At 44.2% G+C, this 26323-nt stretch overlaps 1 protein-coding gene across 1 annotated transcript in view; it reads left to right on the forward strand.

The window, feature by feature from the left end:
• Positions 1 to 26323, forward strand: part of LOC137262220 (SCO-spondin-like) — a 66585-nt gene that overhangs the window by 14906 nt on the left and 25356 nt on the right. Inside the window, exons 10-20 of the mRNA XM_067800013.1 lie at positions 15110 to 15202; positions 16282 to 16293; positions 16733 to 16825; positions 17079 to 17171; positions 17602 to 17694; positions 18294 to 18386; positions 18855 to 19058; positions 19693 to 19785; positions 20558 to 20761; positions 21183 to 21275; positions 22786 to 22995. Coding sequence (XP_067656114.1) covers positions 15110 to 15202; positions 16282 to 16293; positions 16733 to 16825; positions 17079 to 17171; positions 17602 to 17694; positions 18294 to 18386; positions 18855 to 19058; positions 19693 to 19785; positions 20558 to 20761; positions 21183 to 21275; positions 22786 to 22995 — 1281 coding nt within the window. The remainder of the gene's footprint in view (positions 1 to 15109; positions 15203 to 16281; positions 16294 to 16732; positions 16826 to 17078; positions 17172 to 17601; positions 17695 to 18293; positions 18387 to 18854; positions 19059 to 19692; positions 19786 to 20557; positions 20762 to 21182; positions 21276 to 22785; positions 22996 to 26323) is intronic.

The raw sequence follows: 26323 nt of genomic DNA on the forward strand, positions 1-26323 counted from the left end.
TAGCGTGAGTTAACCTGTCGGCTCGGGTCATACGCATGGGAGCGATTCTATACAATGCATTCCTAATAATTTTTTCTTCCTCCTGTAAACACGTTAGAAACCTTTCAGCCGCGTCAGGGCCCCTATACACTACCGGAGCTTTCGTTTCCCCGTCACAACGGACGACAATGTATCCAAACGAACAGGCTTTATGCTCTTGTGTCTTGTGGGTAAAGCTACCCCCACTAGGGGAATCCCCACCCACAACTAAGGCTTCGAAGTCGGCGTATATGATATAAGGCACAGACATTTGGTTCTTGTGGTTACTGAATTTTAGGATATTTTCACCTTCCTTAGGCATGTCGACTCGTATGGCCGTCTGCCCCACACCTTGACAATCATCCCGGTGGGATTCTAATAAATCAGCTCGGGTGAAGCCATGTAGGCATCGTTCACAGAAGTGGGTCTTTTCTCTGTGTGCCGATTGGTCATACAACAGCCTGCTAAAGTGTTTTATCCACGTGTAGTGATACTTTTCACCTCGCTGGATCATGAATATATTGATAACTTGGCGATCCTTCACCGGGCTGACCCTGTGTATTATTGTTGTATTACCTTCGTGCCCAAAGACATTTATAGCCAGATTATTCTGTTTTTCTACTTTAGTGATCTGGGATATTGGGGTGGGTTCATCTATACCATCCCAGTTGAGCCCATCATCCTGAGGATAATTAGAAGGCCTGTTTGGATTAGTGTCAGCTGGAAATAAGGCTGACCTGATAGCTAACCTCAGGCAATCGTTTCCTCTATTCTTAACGTTTACTATGGCATGTTTGTTTCTATAGTAGGGAGGCAAGGCTAGGTATGACCCGCCTCTGAACGGCACGTAGTTAGCTATGTCTAGATAGACATTATCGATTTTATCTACAGCCCACCCGGACCCCAAGTGTGTGTAGCGTTCTAGGTATTCTCGTATCTGCTGAAAACTGGTATCGATTGATGCGTCAATGGTCTCTGCATGTGTGACGACCTCTTGTTTACCTCGGAAGTAAGGCTGAACATATTCAGTGGTACTCCCAACTTGCTTATCGAGCGACATTTTCACTGTGATCTGAAACTTGATACTTCCTAGGTTATTTAGTTCCTGGTTGGCCTTATCAGCTATCAGAGGCTTGATATCTGTAATGTCTATGTTTCTATCAACGCGCATACGCCAACCTCTCAAATAATTACCTACGGCGTGCTCAGTGCGCACGAACTGTAGGTCAATAGCTCTATTCTGTCGTAATAATTCTACAAGCTGTGGTTTTCTCATACGGGAATACCCGCCTAAACCCAAATCGTGTGCCTCGGCTTTCAGTTGTTTTACAGTGAGAGGTTTTGCTACGGGGGCATGTGATAACAATGCGGTTAACCCGGCTCTCCCCAGGTTTGAATAACCCGTGTGTCCAAGCTGTTTTGCTTGAGCTTTTAATTGTTTTACCGTAGGAGGGGCTTCTAAACCTAGTAATCTCAACAATGCTGGCTTCCGCATTCGAGAATACCCGATAACACCTCTCTGTTTTGCGACCCGCTTGAGCTCGCGCACAGTAGACATCGTGTTTACACCTAAGAAAACTAATGTCTAATTGGTTCACAGTAAGGGGAGGTAACTCTTAAGTGGCTATCTTGAGCAGTCGCCTACGTTCTTTTATGTAGCCTTTTTTATTCTCGTATATGAGTTGATGTCTGACTACGTTCGCTCCGTGAGCTTTACATAGACAGTAGTGCCCTTTAACCCCGATACCACACACAGAACACGTGTAGTTAGGACTTCCCATATGGAAACAACAGAACCCCTGATTCCTGCATTTCCTACCACAGGCCTCGGTCTTCCCCATAAGTATGTATTCGCATCGGTATGGAGCGGGTCTCATGTTTACTTATATAGGTATTTTAGTTTAATTGCTTAGCAACCAACGCAGTAGCTGCTATACCCAACACTATGAAGCCCAGTTCACGATTCATTTGTCCCTTGGATGGTGTGTAGTACTGAGCGAGTGTGGGTTCATTGAGCGGTTCCAATTGTTTACCAGTTAGTAGGTAGTATTCTTTCATTGCTTCATCGACATCGTAGAATGTTTTAATGGCATGGTTTTCACGCTTGAGTTGTTCGTTAATAAAATCAATCCTCTGGAGGCGTTTTTTAACGTACTCGTCCTGTGCTCTTTGTAATTTCTCAGTAGCGAGATCGTGTCGCTTCCTTTCTTCCTGTATTTCAGCCGCGTGATCATCTCGTAGTTTCGAGAAGAGGAAATTACTCCCGGAAAATGCCAGGGCATTCACTAACGCCCCACCGACCATCATAGCTATCGTGGCCATCCCTATATTTATTTCATTATATTATCAGGTATTATTCCTTGTTTTACTAGGATGTCTTTTGTGGCCATCGCCATACCAAGGTTCATTATGAGCATACCCATATCCTGCAGGTTGAAATCTAGCTTGATAGTTGGTTGTTTAAGCACCATTTTAGTCAACCGAGCGTACCCTACTGCTAGACTGGCGACCACTGTGGCGTGGTATGCGTCGTTGACGAACGTTTTCCCCTCAGACATTATGTATATGATATAAAATATTAAAATTATAACATGATATGCGGGTCGACGGTGGGGGTAACCCCCACTGTGGGGGGTACCACCTCAGGTACCACCTCACGGTGAGGGTTTCCCTCACGTGTATATAACCACGAGATAGCCAAGGCAGCAGTTACACCTACAGCCAACAACAGTCGGGTTGGGTTGGTCACTTTATGTTGGTTACACCACCGTTTTTTACCGGCAGCTACTCTCTTAGGATTCTTCTGCCTGGTTACTGTTGCAGTGGTCTCCACCGTCACCTCGGGACTCACTGTTTGGGGTGTGGGGGGTACCACCACTGGGGTCTCCTCCTGTGCAGCATCCATCTATACTATTATTATTATTCTTTCTCTCAAATTGACAATGTTTTGCCGTGATAATCGCCGCCGTCACTGGAGCCAACAACATACCATATTTGTGGTACAGCCCGCAGCTGATAGAGCTCACGGCGTGTTCGATAAAAGGGTCTTTCTCGAGGTCCTCCCACAGGTAAAGTCGGCGCTCTGGTGGAATGGGAAGGAAGTGTGATACAATACCGGTGTATATCTGGGTCATAGCCGATCCTATTGTTTTTGTCATTTCTGCTCCGAGCCGGGACTCGTATCTAGCGTACAGCTTATCGATTTCTTCGGCTGACATTTTGTTAATTTTATCCGGAGTGTAGTCTCCAAAGTAATGTTTGGCTTTGCCGCCAACAGCCAACGCCACCAGTTTCTCTCGCTTGTCATCAGTGGGGCCTGCGGGCGACAATTGTTCGAGCAATTCCTCACACTCCATCTTATAATATAACAAGTAAGATTTAGTTTTAACTATATAATACCCGATGCAGACAAAACACAGAGAAATGAAAGTTAAGTTGCACACGACAAATACTTCAAATATCATAGCTTTGCTTAGCTTTGCTTAGCTTTGCTTAGCTTTGCTTAGCATACTATATATGCTACTGGTTGGTCGGTCTTTAGAACGAGCTTAGCGTGTTTAGTTTCAGCGAGCTGTTTCTTCACCCGTTCCCGTTCTAATTTACTCATCACATCGTTCTCTCTCAAACACTCCTCGAACGAATCCCTGTCCTTGCAGTGAAATAAGGCCACCCATCGCGTCTGCTCCCTGAGGTCTTTCAACACCGAGTTGAACTTCTGCGTTAGCACCCAGACGCTGTGATTTGCATGACGGCCGGAGAAGGCCAGGTACGATAGCATGTCTCTCTTTTTTGTTATCTCGCGATTAGCGCTGCAGTCGTCCAGTATGAACAGCGTCGGTTCCCCTTTAAATTTCTCGTGAAGAGCTTTCAACCAGTCCTGCAGGCGTGTTCCAGGGTCGATTTTGTGTACGTCCGGGTCCGTCATCACCCAAGGTCGCGCGTACGTTTTATTCATGCTCAGAGTAGGGCACATGATAACGATGTTATCGAACACATCCTTGTAGTAACCCTCCAACATATCCAACACGAAAACGGTCTTCCCACAGCCGGTCTGCCCGCATATGATAGCGCAGTGTGGGTCAGTGGGTAACCCCAGGGGGGTGTGGGGGTCTCCCCCACTAGTAGATGGCTTGCACGAATCTCCCATTGTCTATATTAAGTTGCGCGTCCATAATAACGTACAGATATAATTTCAACTTACCAGCGGTTTGAGCCTTCTTAGTAATCTGGATGGTTATCCCTTCGCTGCCGTTATCTATACGGCGCCCGCTACCGTGCAATTTATCATCATCCGTGGATCGCATGTCCAACCATAGGGCGTACTTGGTGGTCAGGTATTCACCGATCTGCACGGAGCTTAGGTCCAGGTCCTTTATTATGTAATCCCCCACTGGTAGCTTTTTTATCTCATCCCACTGCTGGTGTGGTCTCATACCATGACTGAACAGCTGGTTGGGCACGCCCTCGATGGTCACTTCCACCTTTTCAATCTCGGGGTTGAAAAACTTCTCGCTGTCCCTCTGGAATGGCTCGTAATCCTCCACGGGGACGACCAGGATACCTTTCATCGATCTCGCCGGCACGTTCAGGTTGATATTCCACACAGTGTCGCTCTTATCTCGCACGACTGATCTATGTCTCAGTACGCGATCGTATAGGATAGCCATCTTCCCAGAGTACTGACTTCGAACCTGCCTGGCCAGCTCCGGGCTAGTGACCATGTCGAACTCCAGAGAGATGTTGTCTATGGCATAACTGGCCTCATCACCGTTCGGCGTACGCACTACTTTGCTATAGTCGTTAAACGTGAGCTCGTATTCGAGCCTATCACCCAGCGCGGCCTGGTAAAACGGCGCGTGTCCCGTGAGCAACTCGAAGTCGAGCGGCACGCAGAATCGATTCCCGTATGCTAGAGCGATGGCCTTTTCACCGGCCGATAGCTTGTCTTGTTGGTCTTGCGTGAAGACATACCCTATGCGCGCCCGGGTTGATTTGCTGATACCCTGGTACACATCATTGACTCGTTCTCCATCGCTTTTCCAGAGATCCTTGTAGCAGTGAAACACGTCGCTGTCGTCGATGCTCAGCACCTCGTTACCGCTGATCTTGACGGTCGTTTTCTTGATGATAGCTCGACCCACGTTCCGCACTAGCTCGCGTTTGTCGTTGTCGGAGGTCAACGTGATATTGAACGCCAGTCGAACAGTGCCTGGTACAATGAGGTCATTCTCACCAAGGTTTGGAAATCTAACCAGCAGAGTTTGGTTCTGGTCTATCTTGCTGGGATTGTTGGTGATGGTCACCGACTGTCGCACGGCTCTGGCTCCTAATGGCTCTCTCAATTTTCTGAAAGGATCTAATTTTCTACCGTACATTGTTATATAAAAGAAATATATTTTTAATACTAATGGATGAAGACATACCTATGGATGAGATGCCGGGCGCTAGTGCCCAGGCATTCGATGAGCAGGAGACCTCATTTACTAGTTCACCATTGAACCAAGAACTCTTGGAAACAACGGTAAATGATTATTTCGAAAGTTTAAGAAGAGATAAAAACTACGTTGAACCACAGGGTCGATACCATAAGGATTTTTTTATTGATACAAAGGGTGTTCTACGCCTTAAGTCTGACCCAGGGTTGACCTCTTTAACAAGAGCAATAAAAAACCACTGGCCTTGTCAACTCTAGCCAGCCGCTATGGTGTTGAATTTATCCGTAAAAATCTAAACATGAATGATTACGGTGGTGCAATACCTAAGGCCGTTAAAGAAGATCTGCAAGCTACCAGATCCCACCTCACCACTAGAGATGAAATGACACCACAGCGTGCTACAGAAGCCTCAGACAGCATAGAAAAACTGTTGAGCACCTACTGGGACAAACCGTTACCGGGATTTGACTTTCCGGTAAGGGAACTGCGCGGCTTAGACGAAGCCGTGAAACGCGTGCGTGGAGAACTCGTGAACAACATGGGGAAACTGAACGAAATCGACGAGCACATCGCTAGGGAAAAAACCAAACTCAACGAAACTGAAAACGATGATATGAAGCGTCGTATCAATGAACGACTACGTGATTTAGAAGACGAGAGACGTACACGATTGGAATCCGCTTCCTCGAATCGTGAACAGCTTCGATCCCAGATCAGTCGTATTCGGGAAACAATCGATAGAATACTGAACGAGGATACAACTTTAGCCAACAGGATTCGGATATTATTCCGGGAGCAAGGGATCACCATCGCCAGCATTCTGACTGCATTGGGTTTCATTATATCAACCCTGGTGGTGTCACTGACGGGGGGAACCCCTGTGGGTCCTGCCGGCGGGGGAACTCCAAGTGGCGGTGGGGGTGTTAAAGACTGGATTAAAAAACTCGGGGAAGGCCTAGCTAAACTGGCTGGTAAAGCCGCCGAAGCCCTTCCCGGCATACTGGGTAGCATCGTCTCGTGGTTGTTGAGCGCTCTGTCTAAAACTGCCATGTGGCTCAGTCAAAACCTGTGGGCAGCCATCGTCGCCGTGGCGGGTCTGGTGTACGTAGCGGCTAAGAAATCTTTAACCAAATAAGCCCCAAAGCTACCCCACCAACCACTAGGGCTGTTTTATTATCGATATGCTGCTGATAGGAGGCCTGCATATGGGGGTGTGTGGGGGGTACCCCCACATGAACTTTAGACTCCGGAGGTGGCGCCACTATACCCTTTTCACGTGGTGGGATGTGTGGGATATAGGGGGTGTTAATATCGGAGTTGATACCCAACTTTTGATCCTTCGTGGCTATAACTATTTTGTTGTTATAACCCACCACTTTTTTTATTCTCAGTTGCATATCACTCGGGGCCATGTACAACCCCACGCCGAACACGTAATTGACTTTCGATCTGGCGTATTCTAACACGTTTTGGTAACGGTCGATAGCCCTCGGGAGATCAACTGGAGAATTGATAGCATCCTCAACGTTGGAAACGAATTGTGTCTGAGCGTCGTAAGCAGTTCCCTTACCGAGGATGTTAGAACGCGTCATCGACTGCGCACCCAACAGCGCCCACACGTACGTTCGAATCGAGTCGTTCAAGCGTATTGTACCAGCACGAGTGAATCCTTTCGATGTTTTTGAGATCATTTTAGTCCAGGCTGTGGCTGCATCAGGACTGGTTTGCTTTATACAGCTGACATGGATCTTTTCATTCGTTGTGGGGCCTGTAAATGTATGACGGTGTGGGTTGTATGAACCATCTTTAGAACCGGCATAATATTTTCCGGACCTGTAGAAGTACACGAGAACTATACCGAGACCATGGTTCACACCAGGAAGGCGAAAGTCTTTATTCATTGGAATCTCAAACTCCCCACAAACACGTTCATAAGCGCGTCTATCATAGGGGTTATTCGTCATACTCCACGCTTTATCTTGGGGAAGAGGAGCACTTATTTCCTTCAATATTCGTCTCGTTTGATAATAAATATGAAACAAAATAACCGCCTTACTCAGTTCGTCTATACCGTAGTCTGGTTTCACACCCGACCCTGTCGTCGCACACCACACAGCAAAGTTGAGTTGGTTCTGCCAAAACTGCATTGGGTTTTGATTCCAGTTTACCACCGCCTGCGCGTTATTAACGGACACGACATACTTTTCAAAGATATCAATAAAGGTTGTTTTAAACCCCGTACCATCTGCATTCACCACGATTTTCAAGTGTGCTAAATCCATATTATAATTTATAATTCATATATTATAATATGTACATAACACTTCCAGGAATAACGAGCGGTGAGGCCGTTCAGCTGACGCACGCGATCGATAACACGTCAGGTCAACTCGAAGTCGCACTCTGCGATATCACCTACCTACCGCAATGGACTAACATTAATATCAGCAACAATAAGCTGTTCGTCAGTGGAACTCGCAGCCAGATAACTGACGGCTACTACAGCGTGTGCTCTCTAAACGACGAGGTCTTCAAACCCCTGGGAGCCGAACTCAAGATGAACGACTCAAACGGTACAGTGGTGTTAATCAACAATGGAATAAACCCTTTGAGGCTCGGCCGACCATTAGCAAGGATGCTCGGTATGTCTCCTGACGAGATAAAACCAACAACAACCGTCACAGGCACGAAGTTACCCGACCTAGTACCGTACCGAGAGCTATACATTCATCTCGGTCAGGTGAGCACAACGTATAACATTCAAGGAGGCCACCCTTCCACTATACTGAGAGCAGTGCCGGTGAAAACTGAGAAATTCAACGACGGTAGAACCGAGTCATTTTCACCACGGCAGTATAAGAGATTAACCCAGGGCAACATACCTGAGCTGACAATATCGGTGTTAGATATAAATCATAATCCTGTAAATATAGGATACCTCAGCTTAACACTTCATGTAACATGACCAGCGCACAAGGGCCCGGAGTGAAAAAATGCGTCAATATCGGGATCTCCGACCTCGGAGACACACGCGGTTTCGACGCTCCCGGAGTAGATGGTAAATCGTATGCCTTGCAACTGAAAAACAACATTTACAAACGCGTTGAAATCCCCTCCGGTGGAACCCTAAGTGATATGATAGATACCACAAGAGCAACAGTAAACACTAAGTACTCCCTTGTCAACATCGGTGATAATAATTGGGTAATATACCCATCGTTCGGAGGTAAACTGTTCGACTTAGACGATGTTGAGAGCACTACCGTCGCCAAAAACAAACCATATATGCTCGTCTTCACCGAAGATGACAAGTGGGTGTTGTTACCCGATAACAAATGGTTTCTCAATATTAAACTCGTCTCCCCTTACGTGTTCACGGATAACAAAGACAACCACCTAAACAAAGTCGTGAACAATGGAACCCTGCTCGTGGCTTACGTCCCAACTCAGAGACGTAGTATAGTCGTCAGCCCAGTCAACACTATAGCAGCCCACATGCTATCGAGTAAACCGGCCATGCAAAACGTGAAATTGCAGTTGGTGTCTGAATTCGAAGGCGTGGTCAAGATACTAGAGGATCTACCGGCAAACTCAACATTGTTCATCAAAGTCTACCTAGGGGAACCATCGGGGAATGATGTCGAGATCGTGAAGGGGATCAAACTCGGGTGGGTGAAACGACACCAGTTTCAAGTTTGCAACGTTTACGTGCGGGTGGGTGTCGACTCCAAGACCAGTCTGCAGGGGGTCAACGTGATCGTGGAAAACAAGATATCACTAATCAATATCTTCCTGCCTGGCAACATACACTTCATGGGTATCAAGTTAACCCCTGAATTATTATCAGAAAACCAGTTGGAAATTATATCATAATAGTATAATAATGACCAGTCATCATCCCAACACTACACTTAACGACCTGGGAGATACGGAGGGATTCGATCAGCCTGGTGAGGAAGATGAATTATACATCCTGCACTTCAAAGACAACGTGTACAGACGGGTGCCGTTACCAGATTTAAAAGAGCCCAAATGGCTGATCAACTTAACATTCACCTCACCTTATATAACATTAAATAATGGGGTTGTTTCTAAGATTAAGAACAACGGTATCTGGGCAGGGGATTTCATTCCGGAGAGTAGATTACCCATGGTAACTATTGGTGACAAAAAAAAGGGGTTATTTGCTTATCCAAACAATAAATTAATATTTAGCAGTAATATTGATAGAATATCCCCCCCTTTCACCCTCATCATAGAAGTCTTCTTTACGGGTTTATCCGATGGAGACCCAATAATACACCAAATTTTACCCGAGGTGTATATAAGCTGGATTAGAGAACACATACACCAATATTGCCGTATTGTTATACAACAGGATACCACGGGTCCTATAAACCACTTAACAAGCCTCAGTAGGGTTTTTATTACAACAGGAAATTCTATTAGCCTCTCACCTATTGCCCTGACTAATAGTCTAGAACTTGTAGACTTCAAATACATTGATAGAATATTAACTGAACCCCAATTAAAATATCTTTCAAAATATACATTATAGGATGGGCCTGTACCCAGTTGTAGAGGAAGTAGCGAAGACATTGGAAACCGTAGATGGGTTCCGCTTGAGGCAGTTATGTGATATGAAACGCCAACTAGAACAAGACCGTGACACGCGGAAAGCACTATGTAAAAAATATAATAGAGCTTTCAATATCGTGGACGGGGCTGACACTACCCTTATGGCAACCAGCATGGGACTAGGGGCGGCAGGCGTTGGGTTGTTAACCACCATCGTGGCTGCACCTATAGTGCTAGGTATTGAAATAACGGCTGGGGTGACAGGGTTGGTAGGGTTGGCGCTTAAGTTAGTATCACGCAGACTTAATCGTAAGGTATTGAAACACGACGAGATCAGGGTTCTGGCCGAAGCAAAGCTGAACACAGTGAGTGAGCGAATTTCCACGGCACTCTCTGACAGTAAGATCTCAGAAGAGGAGTTTAGTTCAATCCTCTCTGAACTCAAAAAATATAACGGAATGAAACAAGATATTCGATCCAAGTCTCGTAAGTCTGCTATCAGCGAGGACGAGAAAAAAAAGTACATAGCACAGGGAATACAAAAAGCCCAGCAAGCCTTTATTATGAACACCAAAGAGATCGTAGGCGGTTCACGTTAAACTGTTTCATTGATATAAACATAACATAGGGGCGATAGCCGTAAGCGAGCCACCGATCCTATATGGTCAGTCAAAACTTACAACATAGATAAAGTGGATATAAAAGCCGACGAACCTAACTTGTACTACTTGAGGGATGGGCCGGGTAGGGGATTTGTAAGAGAAGAATTATTGATCGTACCGTACGGCACAGTGTTACCTCCTACCAAGGCACAGTAATTACCGCCAACTTTTTTATAGTAGGGGTAATAGTAGCAAGAGCTAATGGCCCAACCAAAGCCTTATTTAGTAAAATAAGGCTTTGTAGAGGGGTTTTATGAAAGTGTTTTAAAACCCCCATTCCCTATACTACTGACCGACGCCGTATCTCTAGCTCACCGGACTGTATGGTCCATTTGATTGTTTACAGACCGACGCCGTATCTCTAGCTCACCGGACTGTATGGTCCATTTGATTGTTTACAGACCGACGCCGTATCTCTAGCTCACCGGACTGTATGGTCCATTTGATTGTTTACAGACCGACGCCGTATCTCTAGCTCACCGGACTGTATGGTCCATTTGATTGTTTACAGACCGACGCCGTATCTCTAGCTCACCGGACTGTATGGTCCATTTGATTGTTTACAGACCGACGCCGTATCTCTAGCTCACCGGACTGTATGGTCCATTTGATTGTTTACAGACCGCCGCCGTATCTCTAGCTCACCGGACTGTATGGTCCATTTGATTGTTTACAGACCGCCGCCGTATCTCTAGCTCACCGGACTGTATGGTCCATTTGATTGTTTACAGACCGCCGCCGTATCTCTAGCTCACCGGACTGTATGGTCCATTTGATTGTTTACAGACCGCCGCCGTATCTCTAGCTCACCGGACTGTATGGTCCATTTGATTGTTTACAGACCGACGCCGTATCTCTAGCTCACCGGACTGTATGGTCCATTTGATTGTTTACAGACCGACGCCGTATCTCTAGCTCACCGGACTGTATGGTCCATTTGATTGTTTACAGACCGCCGCCGTATCTCTAGCTCACCGGACTGTGTGGTCCATTTGATTGTTTACAGATCGCCGCCGTATCTCTAGCTCACCGGACTGTGTGGTCCATTTGATTGTTTACAGACCGACGCCGTGTCTCTAGCTCACCGGACTGTATGGTCCATTTGATTGTTTACAGACCGCCGCCGTGTCTCTAGCTCACCGGACTGTATGGTCCATTTGATTGTTTACAGACCGACGCCGTATCTCTAGCTCACCGGACTGTATGGTCCATTTGATTGTTTACAGACCGCCGCCGTATCTCTAGCTCACCGGACTGTATGGTCCATTTGATTGTTTACAGACCGCCGCCGTATCTCTAGCTCACCGGACTGTATGGTCCATTTGATTGTTTACAGACCGCCGCCGTATCTCTAGCTCACCGGACTGTATGGTCCATTTGATTGTTTACAGACCGACGCCGTATCTCTAGCTCACCGGACTGTATGGTCCATTTGATTGTTTACAGACCGACGCCGTATCTCTAGCTCACCGGACTGTATGGTCCATTTGATTGTTTACAGACCGCCGCCGTATCTCTAGCTCACCGGACTGTATGGTCCATTTGATTGTTTACAGACCGACGCCGTATCTCTAGCTCACCGGACTGTATGGTCCATTTGATTGTTTACAGACCGACGCCGTATCTCTAGCTCACCGGACTGTATGGTCCATTTGATTGTTTACAGACCGCCGCCGTATCTCTAGCTCACCGGACTGTATGGTCCATTTGATTGTTTACAGACCGCCGCCGTATCTCTAGCTCACCGGACTGTATGGTCCATTTGATTGTTTACAGACCGCCGCCGTATCTCTAGCTCACCGGACTGTATGGTCCATTTGATTGTTTACAGACCGCCGCCGTATCTCTAGCTCACCGGACTGTATGGTCCATTTGATTGTTTACAGACCGCCGCCGTATCTCTAGCTCACCGGACTGTATGGTCCATTTGATTGTTTACAGACCGCCGCCGTATCTCTAGCTCACCGGACTGTATGGTCCATTTGATTGTTTACAGACCGCCGCCGTATCTCTAGCTCACCGGACTGTATGGTCCATTTGATTGTTTACAGACCGCCGCCGTATCTCTAGCTCACCGGACTGTATGGTCCATTTGATTGTTTACAGACCGCCGCCGTATCTCTAGCTCACCGGACTGTATGGTCCATTTGATTGTTTACAGATCGCCGCCGTATCTCTAGCTCACCGGACTGTATGGTCCATTTGATTGTTTACAGACCGCCGCCGTATCTCTAGCTCACCGGACTGTATGGTCCATTTGATTGTTTACAGACCGCCGCCGTGTCTCTAGCTCACCGGACTGTATGGTCCATTTGATTGTTTACAGACCGCCGCCATGTCTCTAGCTCACCGGACTGTATGGTCCATTTGATTGTTTACAGACCGCCGCCGTATCTCTAGCTCACCGGACTGTATGGTCCATTTGATTGTTTACAGACCGACGCCGTATCTCTAGCTCACCGGACTGTATGGTCCATTTGATTGTTTACAGACCGCCGCCGTATCTCTAGCTCACCGGACTGTATGGTCCATTTGATTGTTTACAGACCGCCGCCGTATCTCTAGCTCACCGGACTGTATGGTCCATTTGATTGTTTACAGACCGCCGCCGTATCTCTAGCTCACCGGACTGTATGGTCCATTTGATTGTTTACAGACCGCCGCCGTATCTCTAGCTCACCGGACTGTATGGTCCATTTGATTGTTTACAGACCGACGCCGTATCTCTAGCTCACCGGACTGTATGGTCCATTTGATTGTTTACAGACCGCCGCCGTATCTCTAGCTCACCGGACTGTATGGTCCATTTGATTGTTTACAGACCGCCGCCGTATCTCTAGCTCACCGGACTGTATGGTCCATTTGATTGTTTACAGACCGCCGCCGTATCTCTAGCTCACCGGACTGTATGGTCCATTTGATTGTTTACAGACCGCCGCCGTATCTCTAGCTCACCGGACTGTATGGTCCATTTGATTGTTTACAGACCGACGCCGTATCTCTAGCTCACCGGACTGTATGGTCCATTTGATTGTTTACAGACCGACGCCGTATCTCTAGCTCACCGGACTGTATGGTCCATTTGATTGTTTACAGACTGCCACCGTATCTCTAGCTCACCGGACTGTATGGTCCATTTGATTGTTTACAGACCGACGCCGTATCTCTAGCTCACCGGACTGTATGGTCCATTTGATTGTTTACAGACTGCCGCCGTATCTCTAGCTCACCGGACTGTATGGTCCATTTGATTGTTTACAGACCGACGCCGTATCTCTAGCTCACCGGACTGTATGGTCCATTTGATTGTTTACAGACCGCCGCCGTATCTCTAGCTCACCGGACTGTATGGTCCATTTGATTGTTTACAGACCGCCGCCGTATCTCTAGCTCACCGGACTGTATGGTCCATTTGATTGTTTACAGACCGCCGCCGTATCTCTAGCTCACCGGACTGTATGGTCCATTTGATTGTTTACAGACCGCCGCCATATCTCTAGCTCACCGGACTGTATGGTCCATTTGATTGTTTACAGACCGACTCCGTATCTCTAGCTCACCGGACTGTATGGTCCATTTGATTGTTTACAGACTGCCGCCGTATCTCTAGCTCACCGGACTGTATGGTCCATTTGATTGTTTACAGACCGACGCCGTATCTCTAGCTCACCGGACTGTATGGTCCATTTGATTGTTTACAGACTGCCACCGTATCTCTAGCTCACCGGACTGTATGGTCCATTTGATTGTTTACAGACCGACGCCGTATCTCTAGCTCACCGGACTGTATGGTCCATTTGATTGTTTACAGACCGACGCCGTATCTCTAGCTCACCGGACTGTATGGTCCATTTGATTGTTTACAGACCGACGCCGTATCTCTAGCTCACCGGACTGTATGGTCCATTTGATTGTTTACAGACCGCCGCCGTATCTCTAGCTCACCGGACTGTATGGTCCATTTGATTGTTTACAGACCGACCCCGTATCTCTAGCTCACCGGACTGTATGGTCCATTTGATTGTTTACAGACCGACGCCGTATCTCTAGCTCACCGGACTGTATGGTCCATTTGATTGTTTACAGACCGCCGCCGTATCTCTAGCTCACCGGACTGTATGGTCCATTTGATTGTTTACAGACCGACGCCGTATCTCTAGCTCACCGGACTGTATGGTCCATTTGATTGTTTACAGACTGCCACCGTATCTCTAGCATGTTCTAAGCACGGTGTGAAACAACAAACAAACAATCAATCATTTCAAAACAAGTGACGTCGTCTCTTGTTTGAACCTTTGGCGACTTGCATTACTTTCCTCTCACGTCCAGCGTGCATTCTTGGCATTGTGTATATAATGTTGAAATGTTGTGTAAGAGACGCTTAACCAATCTCACAAATTCGTATTTGTGTTGCAGCCTGTACCAAGGTGTGTCAAAACGGTGGCAACCTCAACACGTTGCCATGCCTCTGTAATTGTCCTACAGGATACAGCGGTGATCTTTGCGAGGGTGAGTATGCACCGACAACGTTAAATGGCTGTATGCCCACTCTGTCTAGTGAAAGCAGCACTATAATGTTCCATGTTTTCTTAAGCATCTGTTTTTCAGTGACATTCTGCATTTGTAGGCACAAGCGACACTATAACCTTATGTAAAGGTATTGAAGTGTTGAACGGTGATGCCACGTGAAAGTTGGGTTTTGTTTATTTTGGTGTAGGCATAATCGACCCTTCAAGTTTTACATGCTTTACGTGTAGGCATTAATGGGCTTTGAACGGTGGAGCCACGGAAATGGTTTTCGTAGCCTGTATTTGAGTTGGGCATAAGCGACCTTCCAACCTGTACATCTTTTACGTGTAGACATTGAAGGTCTCTGAAGATGGGGCGACGAAATTGGTTCTCGTTGCCTGTATGTGAGTGTAGGCATAAGCAACTCTTCAACCTGTACATCCTTTAAGTGTGGGTATTGATGGTGTTGAACGGTGGGCCATGGGAGGGATGTTCGTTGTTTGTTTTTGAGTGTAGGCATAAATAACGATTCGCAGAGTTACGAGCTGTCGTAACTAAGTTAATAGTCGTACGAACGAACTAGTGTTAAAAATGTTTTGTGGATTCAGCGCCAGGGTTTTACTTTAATGGAGGATTTCAATCGTAATTCAACGACAAGCAACATAGTTACGACAGCTCGTAACACTGCCAATTGTGGAGCGGCACCCAGGAGTGCTTGAGTTTGATAAGAAACAATGAGTGACTTTAGTTTTACGCCACATTCAGCAATATTCCAGCTATATGGTGGCGGCTTGTAAATAATCGAGTCTGGACCACACAATTCAGTGATCAACAACATGAGCATCGTTCTGCACAAATGGGAACTGATGACATGTGTCAGCCAAGTCAGCGAGCCTGACCACCCGATCCCGTGTCTTACGACAAGCAGTCGATAGCAAGAGTTGTTTGCCGAGGGCCTATTCCACCCCGGACATTCACGGTTTCAGCTTGTCAATAAAAGAAACGCATGTGAAATGAATATTCCTTTGTTTCCTATGTTTGTGAATACTGATATTAAACCATTAATCTTTTTGTTTCAGTCACTCCGGGTGGTAAGTCTAAGTGCTGAAGGATGAGTGATTGAGTTTGGGCTAACGCTCTTGCCGACAATATTCATGTTATGTCCGGCGTGTCACCTTCAAGTTTGAGAAAAGGCCCAGTGTTGTAGAAATCTATTAATATGTCTGGTGCTGAATCAAAGAGAGAATCAGTATAAACCGAAAAGTGGAAAAATCTGGGATCAAGTATGTTGGGACATACAACTCATTGTGGATGCTTGTATTGCATCGTTTACGGCGATACCTGCTTTTCTTATTAAACGCACTCTTGTATTGATACAATTTTTCTCAGTTTTATGTAAAAAATGTAATCTACTTAATCTACTTTTCGACAGTAGATTTTTGAAATGGGTGTGGTGTCGATATATTCGTATTAATACGTATCGCTACCATAATGCCTTGAAACATAACGATCACTCTATTTTCGGTTTAGGTTGCACCAAAGTGTGTCAAAATGGCGGCGTTCTCAACTCTGCTGCGTGCGCATGTTCATGTCCATCTGGTTTCGGGGGTGACCTCTGTGAAAGTAAGCGTTGTCGCATTTCGTTGTAGTTGATAATGATCTCAAATAAAACATGAATAATTATTTTAACACCAGTCTACCTCAGTTGTACTTCTTATCAAACAGAATCCGGATTTTTAAGATTGACCACGGGGCAAATTGCGAGAACCACCACAGAAACCTTGATCTTTGCTATCGATTCTTCCTGCCAGATTCAAAGTCAAAATGATGTCAGAATATTATTTCATTCTTCACTTGATCTACATTATTGTTGCAGCTTGTACTAAGTCATGTCAAAATGGCGGCGGTTTGAACAGTCTCACATGCCAGTGTGCCTGCCCATCAGGCTTCGGGGGAGACTTGTGTGAAAGTAAGCTTTGCTTTATTTTATCTGTTTATTACCTTTTGGTGGGAGGCATTTACATTCTCGAATCAACCTTTACATGAATGTAATTTCATATCATCGAAAGAAACGCTTTTGCTCACAACAGTCATTTACAGGTACTCTCTTTCAAACTGATCTTGATATTCTGTTAACTAATATCTTGATTGAATAAGTATTTACTTGGATTAGTTTAACTATTTTTCGAGTATGTCAATCTGATTAAGGAATAAAACACAAGTGATGCACAATCACAGGTTCATAACTTTGGCCTAACCCATGCTGCGAGTCATTATCCTGGCTCGCACATGAGACGCAACTCTGCTCAGACAAATGCCTGTCGTGCACCGGAGAAAGTAAATAGAGGTATTCCTTTGTGGAATAATCATCCGATTAGGAAGCAACATTTCTGTTTTAGCTTGTACAAAGACATGTCTAAATGGCGGCGGTCTAAATGCGGCAACCTGCCAGTGTTCCTGTCCATCAGGGTTTGGGGGAGACTTCTGTCAAAGTAAGCTTGCATTCACACTGATATTCACATCCACATTCTCAACGGATCTATAAAGACTTGCACATTACGGCAGAACACGTGACCTGGTAATAAAAGTAGCTGTGGTCCATGTCAAGTGATGTAAAGTCTCTCAGTCTGCCTTAACTGTTTGCTGTTGTGTTGTGGTGGTTGTCTTAAATGAGATTCGAGTCTTTTTCCATGGATCAAGTCCCTAATTCCAAAACCATATGTGCTCATACGTCAGCACACTTACACTGTTAACGTTGGGTTGAAACGACCCATGCAATATTGCTTAAACAAAAACAACGAGCACAATGCTTCCCTTTAACATCGTGTAAGTAAGTAAGTAATTGACCAGATCAGATGACATCATGGCATCATGAGTATTGATCTGCAAAATTGAGATGCATGTAAAAGTCAGCTGATCTGACCCCTCAAGCCCCACGGCATGCATGGGTTACTGAAGACCAGTTATAACCCTGTGGAAAATGAATGCTGTGTAAACATCAGGAAATAACTCCTACGTTGCTCTCTGTCCAATCACAGAAATTCGACATGCTTTACCTGTATGCACCCTTAGCTAATGTGTGTGTTTGCAGACTGTAACAAGATATGCCAAAATAACGGTGCTTTGAATGCCGCCTCCTGCCAGTGTAGCTGCCCACTTGGAACTGGAGGAGACCAGTGCCAAGGTAAGACAACGCGAAGACTTAAAGACCAGCCGTTTGTAATGTATTTTTAGCCTGCCTTCATCTCATATGTGGTCCAACCTGGGTCAAGTTCCTTTTATATTATTACATTTTAACAAATAATCTTTGTTTTCGAAACGACGCTGGCAATCCCACAATACAAAATGATTGATCTCCCAAGTGATTAGCCAATAAACAATTATCAAGAAAAGACCCCCTAATGTTCCCCATAACGGCTATCTCTTAAACCATTTTGTAGTACATGTTTAAGTCCGAACAAACAGTATATCAGAAGAAATGTTCACGAATAAAAACAGTCTCAAACAGCGTCCTAGCGAGATGACAAAATTTGAAATACAATGAAACCGTTCTTCTGGAGTGTTGTAAAATGTTCTTAAAAGTTTTATCATTCTCTATAGTGGGTCTGCACTAAGAGTTTCCGTGTGTAAAGATGGTTGACATTTATTCCAGATCTGGATGGAAACTGGGGTCAGTGGGGAGCATGGAACTCAGCGTCTACTCCCTGTTCCGTCACGTGCGGCACCACTGCCACTAAAGTCGTCTACCGTTACAGATCCTGTGACAGTCCCATTCCTGTAAATAATGGTAGGACGTGTCCTGGATCTGACAGGGACGAGCGGAATGAGAACTGCCAGCTAGGGCCATGTCAGCAAGGTTAGTATTAGGTGGAATCTGGTTTCTATCGTTTGTCTGAACACAGCAGCATGTTGAGATACTTACTTGTTGTAATGAAACATATATGTGGAAAAACTGGTTGTCTTTCTCGTTTTTATTATCTTATGTAATGTTTTGTTGTTTCTTATATTTATTTGGGTTTTTGATATTATTTATTATTTTTTTAAAATTTTTATTTATTTATTTATTTATTTATTTTATTTATTTTATTTATTTTATTTATTTTATTTATTTTATTTTATTATTTTTTTGTGTGTGTGGGGGGGAGGGGTTTAGTTGGTTTTTTGAGTTTTTTTTAACGTCATTGATGCGTTGTAATGGGTTCTTTGTACTTAATGCTCAGGACCAACGTGTTGTTGCTAGGTCAGCAGTATATATGCTGTGCTTACATCCTCTCAGCACTTTGTTATTCTGATTCTGAACATCATTAGCAAGACGATTCATTCACCCGTATTAGCGCACACGTTCATGTTATGCATAACAATCCTTTACATGAACGTGTAGTGTTGAAACTTCGGAGAAACTACAGTCTGACACATTTCCGATGTTTTTGCCGATCATCATTCAATACGCCACAACACATTTTCTTTGACACAGGTTATTTCCATTGCAGCCTGCACGAAACTGTGTCAGAATGGCGGCGTTCTGAATGCTCTTTCCTGTACGTGTGGCTGTCAGACGGGCTACTGGGGCGACGTCTGTGAAAGTAGGATATGTTTTCACCAATTGTTTTGCACATTTTCTAAGGTATGATGGAAGCAGTTATCTCACTGGATCCGTGGATGTGAACAAAATCACTACAAAGAAAAAGAGAGATGCGTGAAATACATCTATGGAATTATGATTATAATTACCAGAAATATTGAACTGTTGTGTAAATACAGGGAACGGGTTGCCAAGTGTTGTAGAGCATCTAAACTTGATTCACTTCTTTACATCCCCTATTCGTGCCAGGATCCGCGCAACACGAATTCAGATTCCTATTTTAAAATCCTTTGGAATTTCAACATTCGACCAGGTGTTTCGCGGTGTTTCATTTCTGTTGCATGTTTCAGCTGGTATGAAACAAGGTCACGGTGTCTCACTGTAAACAATCAAGACTGGACTGGACAATCCCGAAATCAACATCTTGACCTCACTGAATGTATTTAGAAGTTACGAAGAACTTCTATCAATTGTTTCCACGACGTTTTACAGCTATTTCCTGCTCATTCATTGGTGTCCTGATGACGGACCAATAAGGAGCTAGCGTTAGCTCTAAAACACCGTATAAAGAATAAACTGTAGTTGTTATCTATAAAACATGTCAAGCATTCAATACAACGAGCAAAGACCTACGCAATGGGGTGGCATGTGTCAGCGAGTCTGACCACCCGATCCCATTAGTCGCCGCTCACAACGTGCATGATTTGCAGAAGACCAATTCTAATCTTGATCTTCAAAGGTCTCTCACTTATTAATATATCCACGTGTTTCAGACCGGAATGGGAACTGGGGTGCGTGGGGGAGCTGGAACTCTGCTGCCGGCATCTGCGCAGAGAGCTGCGGAACGACGGTGACAAAGGTGGTATATAGGTACAGACAGTGTGATAGCCCGTTCCCTCTGAACGCTGGTCTAAACTGCCCGGGTGTGAACAGCGAAGCGCGAAACGAGAACTGTGGCTTAAGCCAATGTCCACCAGGTACGAATCTATGTCCAAAATCATAGAATACCGGTATCCTTTCAGTTGATACTTTTGCAAGTTCGTACTGACACTTGACAAGACCGAGTAAGAAATTGTCACATAACATCCAGTGTGATCTTCATCAATGGTTGATGGTCTTAACAACACATTATCCGATGACGATATCTTCAAAACTTAATTTTGAGATTGTTACGTTTATTGTGCCCGACGAGAAGTGTTGCGTGATTGCACGGTAAATGACACCAAAGACTAAATCAAACAGATTAATATCCACCAAAAGGCTATGGCTTGCTTTCCCAAACAATCTTCCACTAAAGCACTTTAGCCACCAAAGTGAACACTTATTTAAAATAAGTATTAGACGGGCCTACTGTCACTGTTTGTGTACTTATATTTAGTCATAAATAATATGTTACAGTTTGTACGAAGGTGTGTCAAAATGGTGGCGTCCTGAACGCATTAACCTGCACCTGCGTCTGCCCAGGAGGGCATGGAGGAGATTTTTGTCAAGGTACCGTAAGGACGGTCATTAGCTGTCATTCAGAATCTTTCAAAAACAAGAGTTAATTTTAACGGTGGATGTGTGTGTACTTAGCATAGTTTATATACCTGATTATTCTTAGATACCACAGTAAACCCGCGAAGGTAGACCGTGGTAGAACTGATCTCCAGTAACCCATGCTTGTCGGAAGAGGTGAGTGACGGGATCTGGTGGTCAGGATCGCTGGCTTGTTTGACACAAGACTCCGATTCCCAATTGTGCAGACCGTTGCTCATGCTGTTGCTCACTGGGTTGTCTTGTTTAGACTTATTTGTAGACCGCCGAGATATAGCTGTAAACTCACTCACTCGCTTACCGCAATGGTACGAACTCCGTCAAGTCAGTTGATAATATGTGTATGTGTGTGTGTGTGTGTGTGTGTGTGTGTGTGTGTGTGTGTGTGTGTGTGTGTGTGTGTGTGTGTGTGTGTGTGTGTTTTCCAGATCGGGATGGTCGGTGATTTGTATGTGTTCCAGAACGAAATGTCAGTGATGTGTATGTGTTCCAAATCGAGATGGTCACTGATTTGTACGTTGTTCCAGATCAGGATGGTCACTGATTTGTATGTGTTCTAGATCAGGATGGTCATTTGTTGTGTATGTGTTCCAAATCGAAATGGTCAGTGAAATGTATGTGTTCCAGATGGAGATGGTCACTGATTTGTATGTGTTCTAGATCAGGATGGTCATTTGTTGTGCATGTGTTCTAGATCGAGATGGTCATTTGTTCTGTATGTGTTCCAGAACGAGATGGTCAGTGATATGTATGTGTTCCCTATCGAGATTGTCACTGATTTGTATGTGTTCTAGATCAGGATGGTCATTTGTTGTGTATGTGTTCCAAATCGAGATGGTCAGTGATTTGTATGTGTTCCAAATGGAGATTGTCACTGATTTGTATGTGTTTCAGATCAGGATGGTCATTTGTTCTGTATGTGTTCCAGATCGATATGATCAAAGGTTCTGTGTGTTCAAGATTGAGATGGTCGGTGATCTGCATGTGTTCCAGATCGAGATGGTCAGTAGTTCCCTGTGTATTCCAGATCGAGACGTCTGTGGTTTTGTGTGTGTTCCAGATCGAGATGGTCAGTGGTTCTGTATGTGTTCCAGATCGAGATGGGCAGTGGTTCTGTATGTGTTCCAGATCGAGAAGTATGTGGTTTTGTATGTGTTCCAGATCGAGAAGTATGTGGTTTTGTATGTGTTCCAGATCGAGATGGTCAGTGGTTCTGTATGTGTTCCAGATCGAGATGGTCAGTGGTTCTGTATGTGTTCCAGATCGAGATGGTCAGTGGTTCCCTGTGTGTTCCAGATCGAGAAGTCTGTGGTTTTGTATGTGTTCCAGATCGAGATGGTCAGTGGTTCTGTATGTGTTCCAGATCGAGATGGTCAGTGGTTCTGTATGTGTTCCAGATCGAGATGGTCAGTGGTTCTCTATATGTTCCAGATCGAGATGGTCAGTGGTTCTGTATGTGTTCCAGATCGAGATGGTCAGTGGGGTGCCTGGGGAGCGTGGAACACTGCTTCAACGACGTGCGCGGCGTCGTGTGGCACCACAGCCACGAAGACAGTCTACAGATACAGGAACTGTGACAACCCCTTTACACTATTCAATGGTCGGTATTGTCAGGGAGACAATAGTCAGTCAAGGGAAGACAACTGTGGCTTGACTAATGAGTGCCCTGCTCAAGGTAAATTGATTCTCTCGTTTAGAACACAAACAAGATCGTACTAACATGAGGCATGTTTGTGTTTTACGTAGTTTTGTATAAGGTTGCATGCAAGCATTGTTTCAACATGGGCTAATACAGTACAGTTTTATTTTTATATAAACCGTACTGAACATTATATGAACAGGTGTCCATATTCATCCAAATGCAATAAAGATTTGGCTACCCTGCCCAGTTCGAGTTCATGCAGCTCACAACGTTACGTACACCAACCGGAACCTGTATCTGATGTCACTTACTTGACAGCATTTGTAAAAATATTCAGTTCAATGATGACGCATAAAAAGAACTTAACAGTGAAAATGTGCACCCAGCACCAACACAAATCACACGAAGCTTACCCGGTGCCTCTCAGACATACTGTCCGAAATATGTCTCCAGCAGTAAATGGGTCCCCGGTAGAATATGTATCTGACTAGTAACATTACCGCGCCTTATTGGTAGTTTACGTTGTTTACTCCCCAGGGCGTTGAAAGTGAGAGGAGGAGTATACACCGATACATCGATCGGGGTATAATAGCAAGCTTTTGCCACAGTCAAAGCATAGAGTTAGATGTACATAAGAAGCAATATCGTTTCTGGAGCTCCTTGTTGCCCAATCTTAAAATCATTGTCATTACTAAAAGCAGGTCTTTTCTACCTTTAACAAAATGAGGTCTCAACGTAAATGGTCAGAGTTGCATCGATACTGTAGAAATATCTTTTAAGGTACATAAAACCAATATAATCACTCACTCAAATAGTTGACAAGGATGACCAAAATGTTCGGACTAGAAACTTCAGTACGAGACGCCCGTATATTCGACTCTTGCTAGTTCGGGACATTTATTCGTACATTTGTTACATTTTATGTCGCTGAAAACACACGAAGAATGGTTGTTATTCTGTCACAAACCTACCTTGCAGTTATACAGACAAATTGTTAAATAATTTCATAGATAAATTCACTCCAGTTGTTACCAGGATGTACACACAGAGCGGCGATCTCTTTCTTTAACTCGCTTACGCTCGGTGAGACATTCGTGGTTTATTCATCTCTAAACTGGTCTTGCCATCAATGAAAGTTGATACCTTTACGCTTTAACACTTTGACAGCTTTCGAAGCCTTAACCGCATTAAAAAGCTGTCAAACACATTTCCTCAATAACTTCCCACGACCTGTTTGACCCGAATATATTGTTCGAAAGGTAAACCCCTTTAGTCAGTCATGTGTGAAATCGTTCCACTTATGAGATATAAATACATAGCTTTGTAATAACTACTATGTATATGTGTGTATCGCAACATGGAGATGATTTTTAAACAGCGCAGTACACATGTACGTGGATATCCTTGTAATATGTACAAACACATTATTGTTTCTCAAACACGTGTGACCAAATTATCGACTTTGAAAACGTTCTTACACATCTGGATGGTTGAACATACTTGCCGTAAAATGCCAATCACCATCAGCAAACTGTTCGAGGCGTTAAATGTAAAAAAGGGCCTCGTGGTCTCCAAATCGGATGTGTCGAATCCTCATATATATCCAATATCCGAAAATGAATACGTGTAGCACTGATATGCACCTCTATATCTATCCGGATGTGTCGAACTCTCATTTGTCTCGAACATCGAAAAAAAACCTATAGTTTGTTTTATAAAAACCTACACGTTTCATTGTGAGTGTGTGTGTGTGTGTGTGTGTGTGTGTGTGTGTGTGTTTGTGATATGAACTTAGCATACAATATCTACTTTGTTTGATTTCTGTTGCCTAAAAGGTAAGTCGCATTACATGTGTCGAACTCCAGATACGCCGTGCTATGCATTTGCCCCTTTAAAGTTCACTTTCTGTCCTATATGTGTAAATCATAGATCCTTGTTGTGTAAAGGAATTACATTAGCCGCACAAAACATTGATTTGGAATGCAGTTTACATTCATTATACCAATTTGTATTCAAATGATAAAACATCCAATCACGTTATGTGTAACAGTAATCATGTAGAGAAACATGATGTTGCATTGTCGACGTATGAGTCTGAATACGCTTATAACGACCCCACTTTAACGAACTGACGTTTTGGTATCGGTCATTTGCCATTAGTGTGCTTATGACATGTGTATCGAACTACTGATTAGTCTTCCATACAAACACTGAAACAAACAAATCCAAGAAACCATTGCAAGTTAAAATTATGAGGCAAGTCTAGATTACAACGGTTCCAGGAGGAAGTCTAAGTATATTTTATGATTTTATCAGCCCGGAGCTGCGTTTTTCTGTTAACCTTTCATTCAGAACCTAGATGTTAGTCTACGAGCTGATATGTATTATTTGATTTCTTTACAACCGTTTTATCATATTTTTTCTCTTATGGTCTGACCAATTACAACACGAAGTCTTCAATAGTCGTTACAACGCGAATGCATTTGTGTGCATGAGTACTATTTAAAATTACGACCACATCACTAACGACGACCACATCAAGACCACGAATTTTGCAAATTTCCAGCTTATGTTATCGAGGTGGTATTTTTATAAAAGGGTTTGGGCTATACAATGCTTTTGTTCAGAAGTCTCGAGATTACAGGGGTTGCCCTGCACATGGGTGTCTGACAGTGACTTGAGCGCTATGGGAACACTCTAGCTATTAGCACACAGCCTATTCTGCAGATGCAAATGAACAAGGAGTCGACAACAGAGCCAGATTCAGTACGTCGTGAAGCGATTCAAAGGGGGTCAGTGTGCATACATTATCGTGTATTTTCTCAAGTGAAAAAATACCACGAATGGAGTCATTTTGTAAACCTGGAAGGAAGAGAAGAAGTATCGATAGCGATATATTGGTAAGCAATTTGAATCTTTTTAAAACATTTCTTATAAGAAGATAGAAAATATTGAAGTCAAATTCAATAACTACCACAGTGAGAGACCTACAATGTCCATATGTCCATTAGACACGGATATCGTTCAATACGATGACCTCAATTGCTATGTTTACTATTTATTGTCATATCTGACTATAGATTGCCGTCTTTGAATTGTCATTCCAGATGAAGAATGAAAACATTCTTTATGGGTATACAGCTTTTATATTCTGTATAGGAGACATTTTGACTTCCTTGACAACGACATTAGATTATATGTCGACACGTCGCGTATAGCGAATGATAATGTTGTCTGTCCATAAAAGCATTCCTTATTCTTATTGACTCTCTAATTTGGAAACCATCACTGACATACATTGAGAGGCCTGGGAGAGTTTTTCCTCTCTCGAACGAAAAATAGATTTCATTTTTAGGAATAT

Source organism: Haliotis asinina, chromosome 14 (assembly GCF_037392515.1).
Source record: "Haliotis asinina isolate JCU_RB_2024 chromosome 14, JCU_Hal_asi_v2, whole genome shotgun sequence".
NCBI lineage: Eukaryota > Metazoa > Mollusca > Gastropoda > Lepetellida > Haliotidae > Haliotis > Haliotis asinina.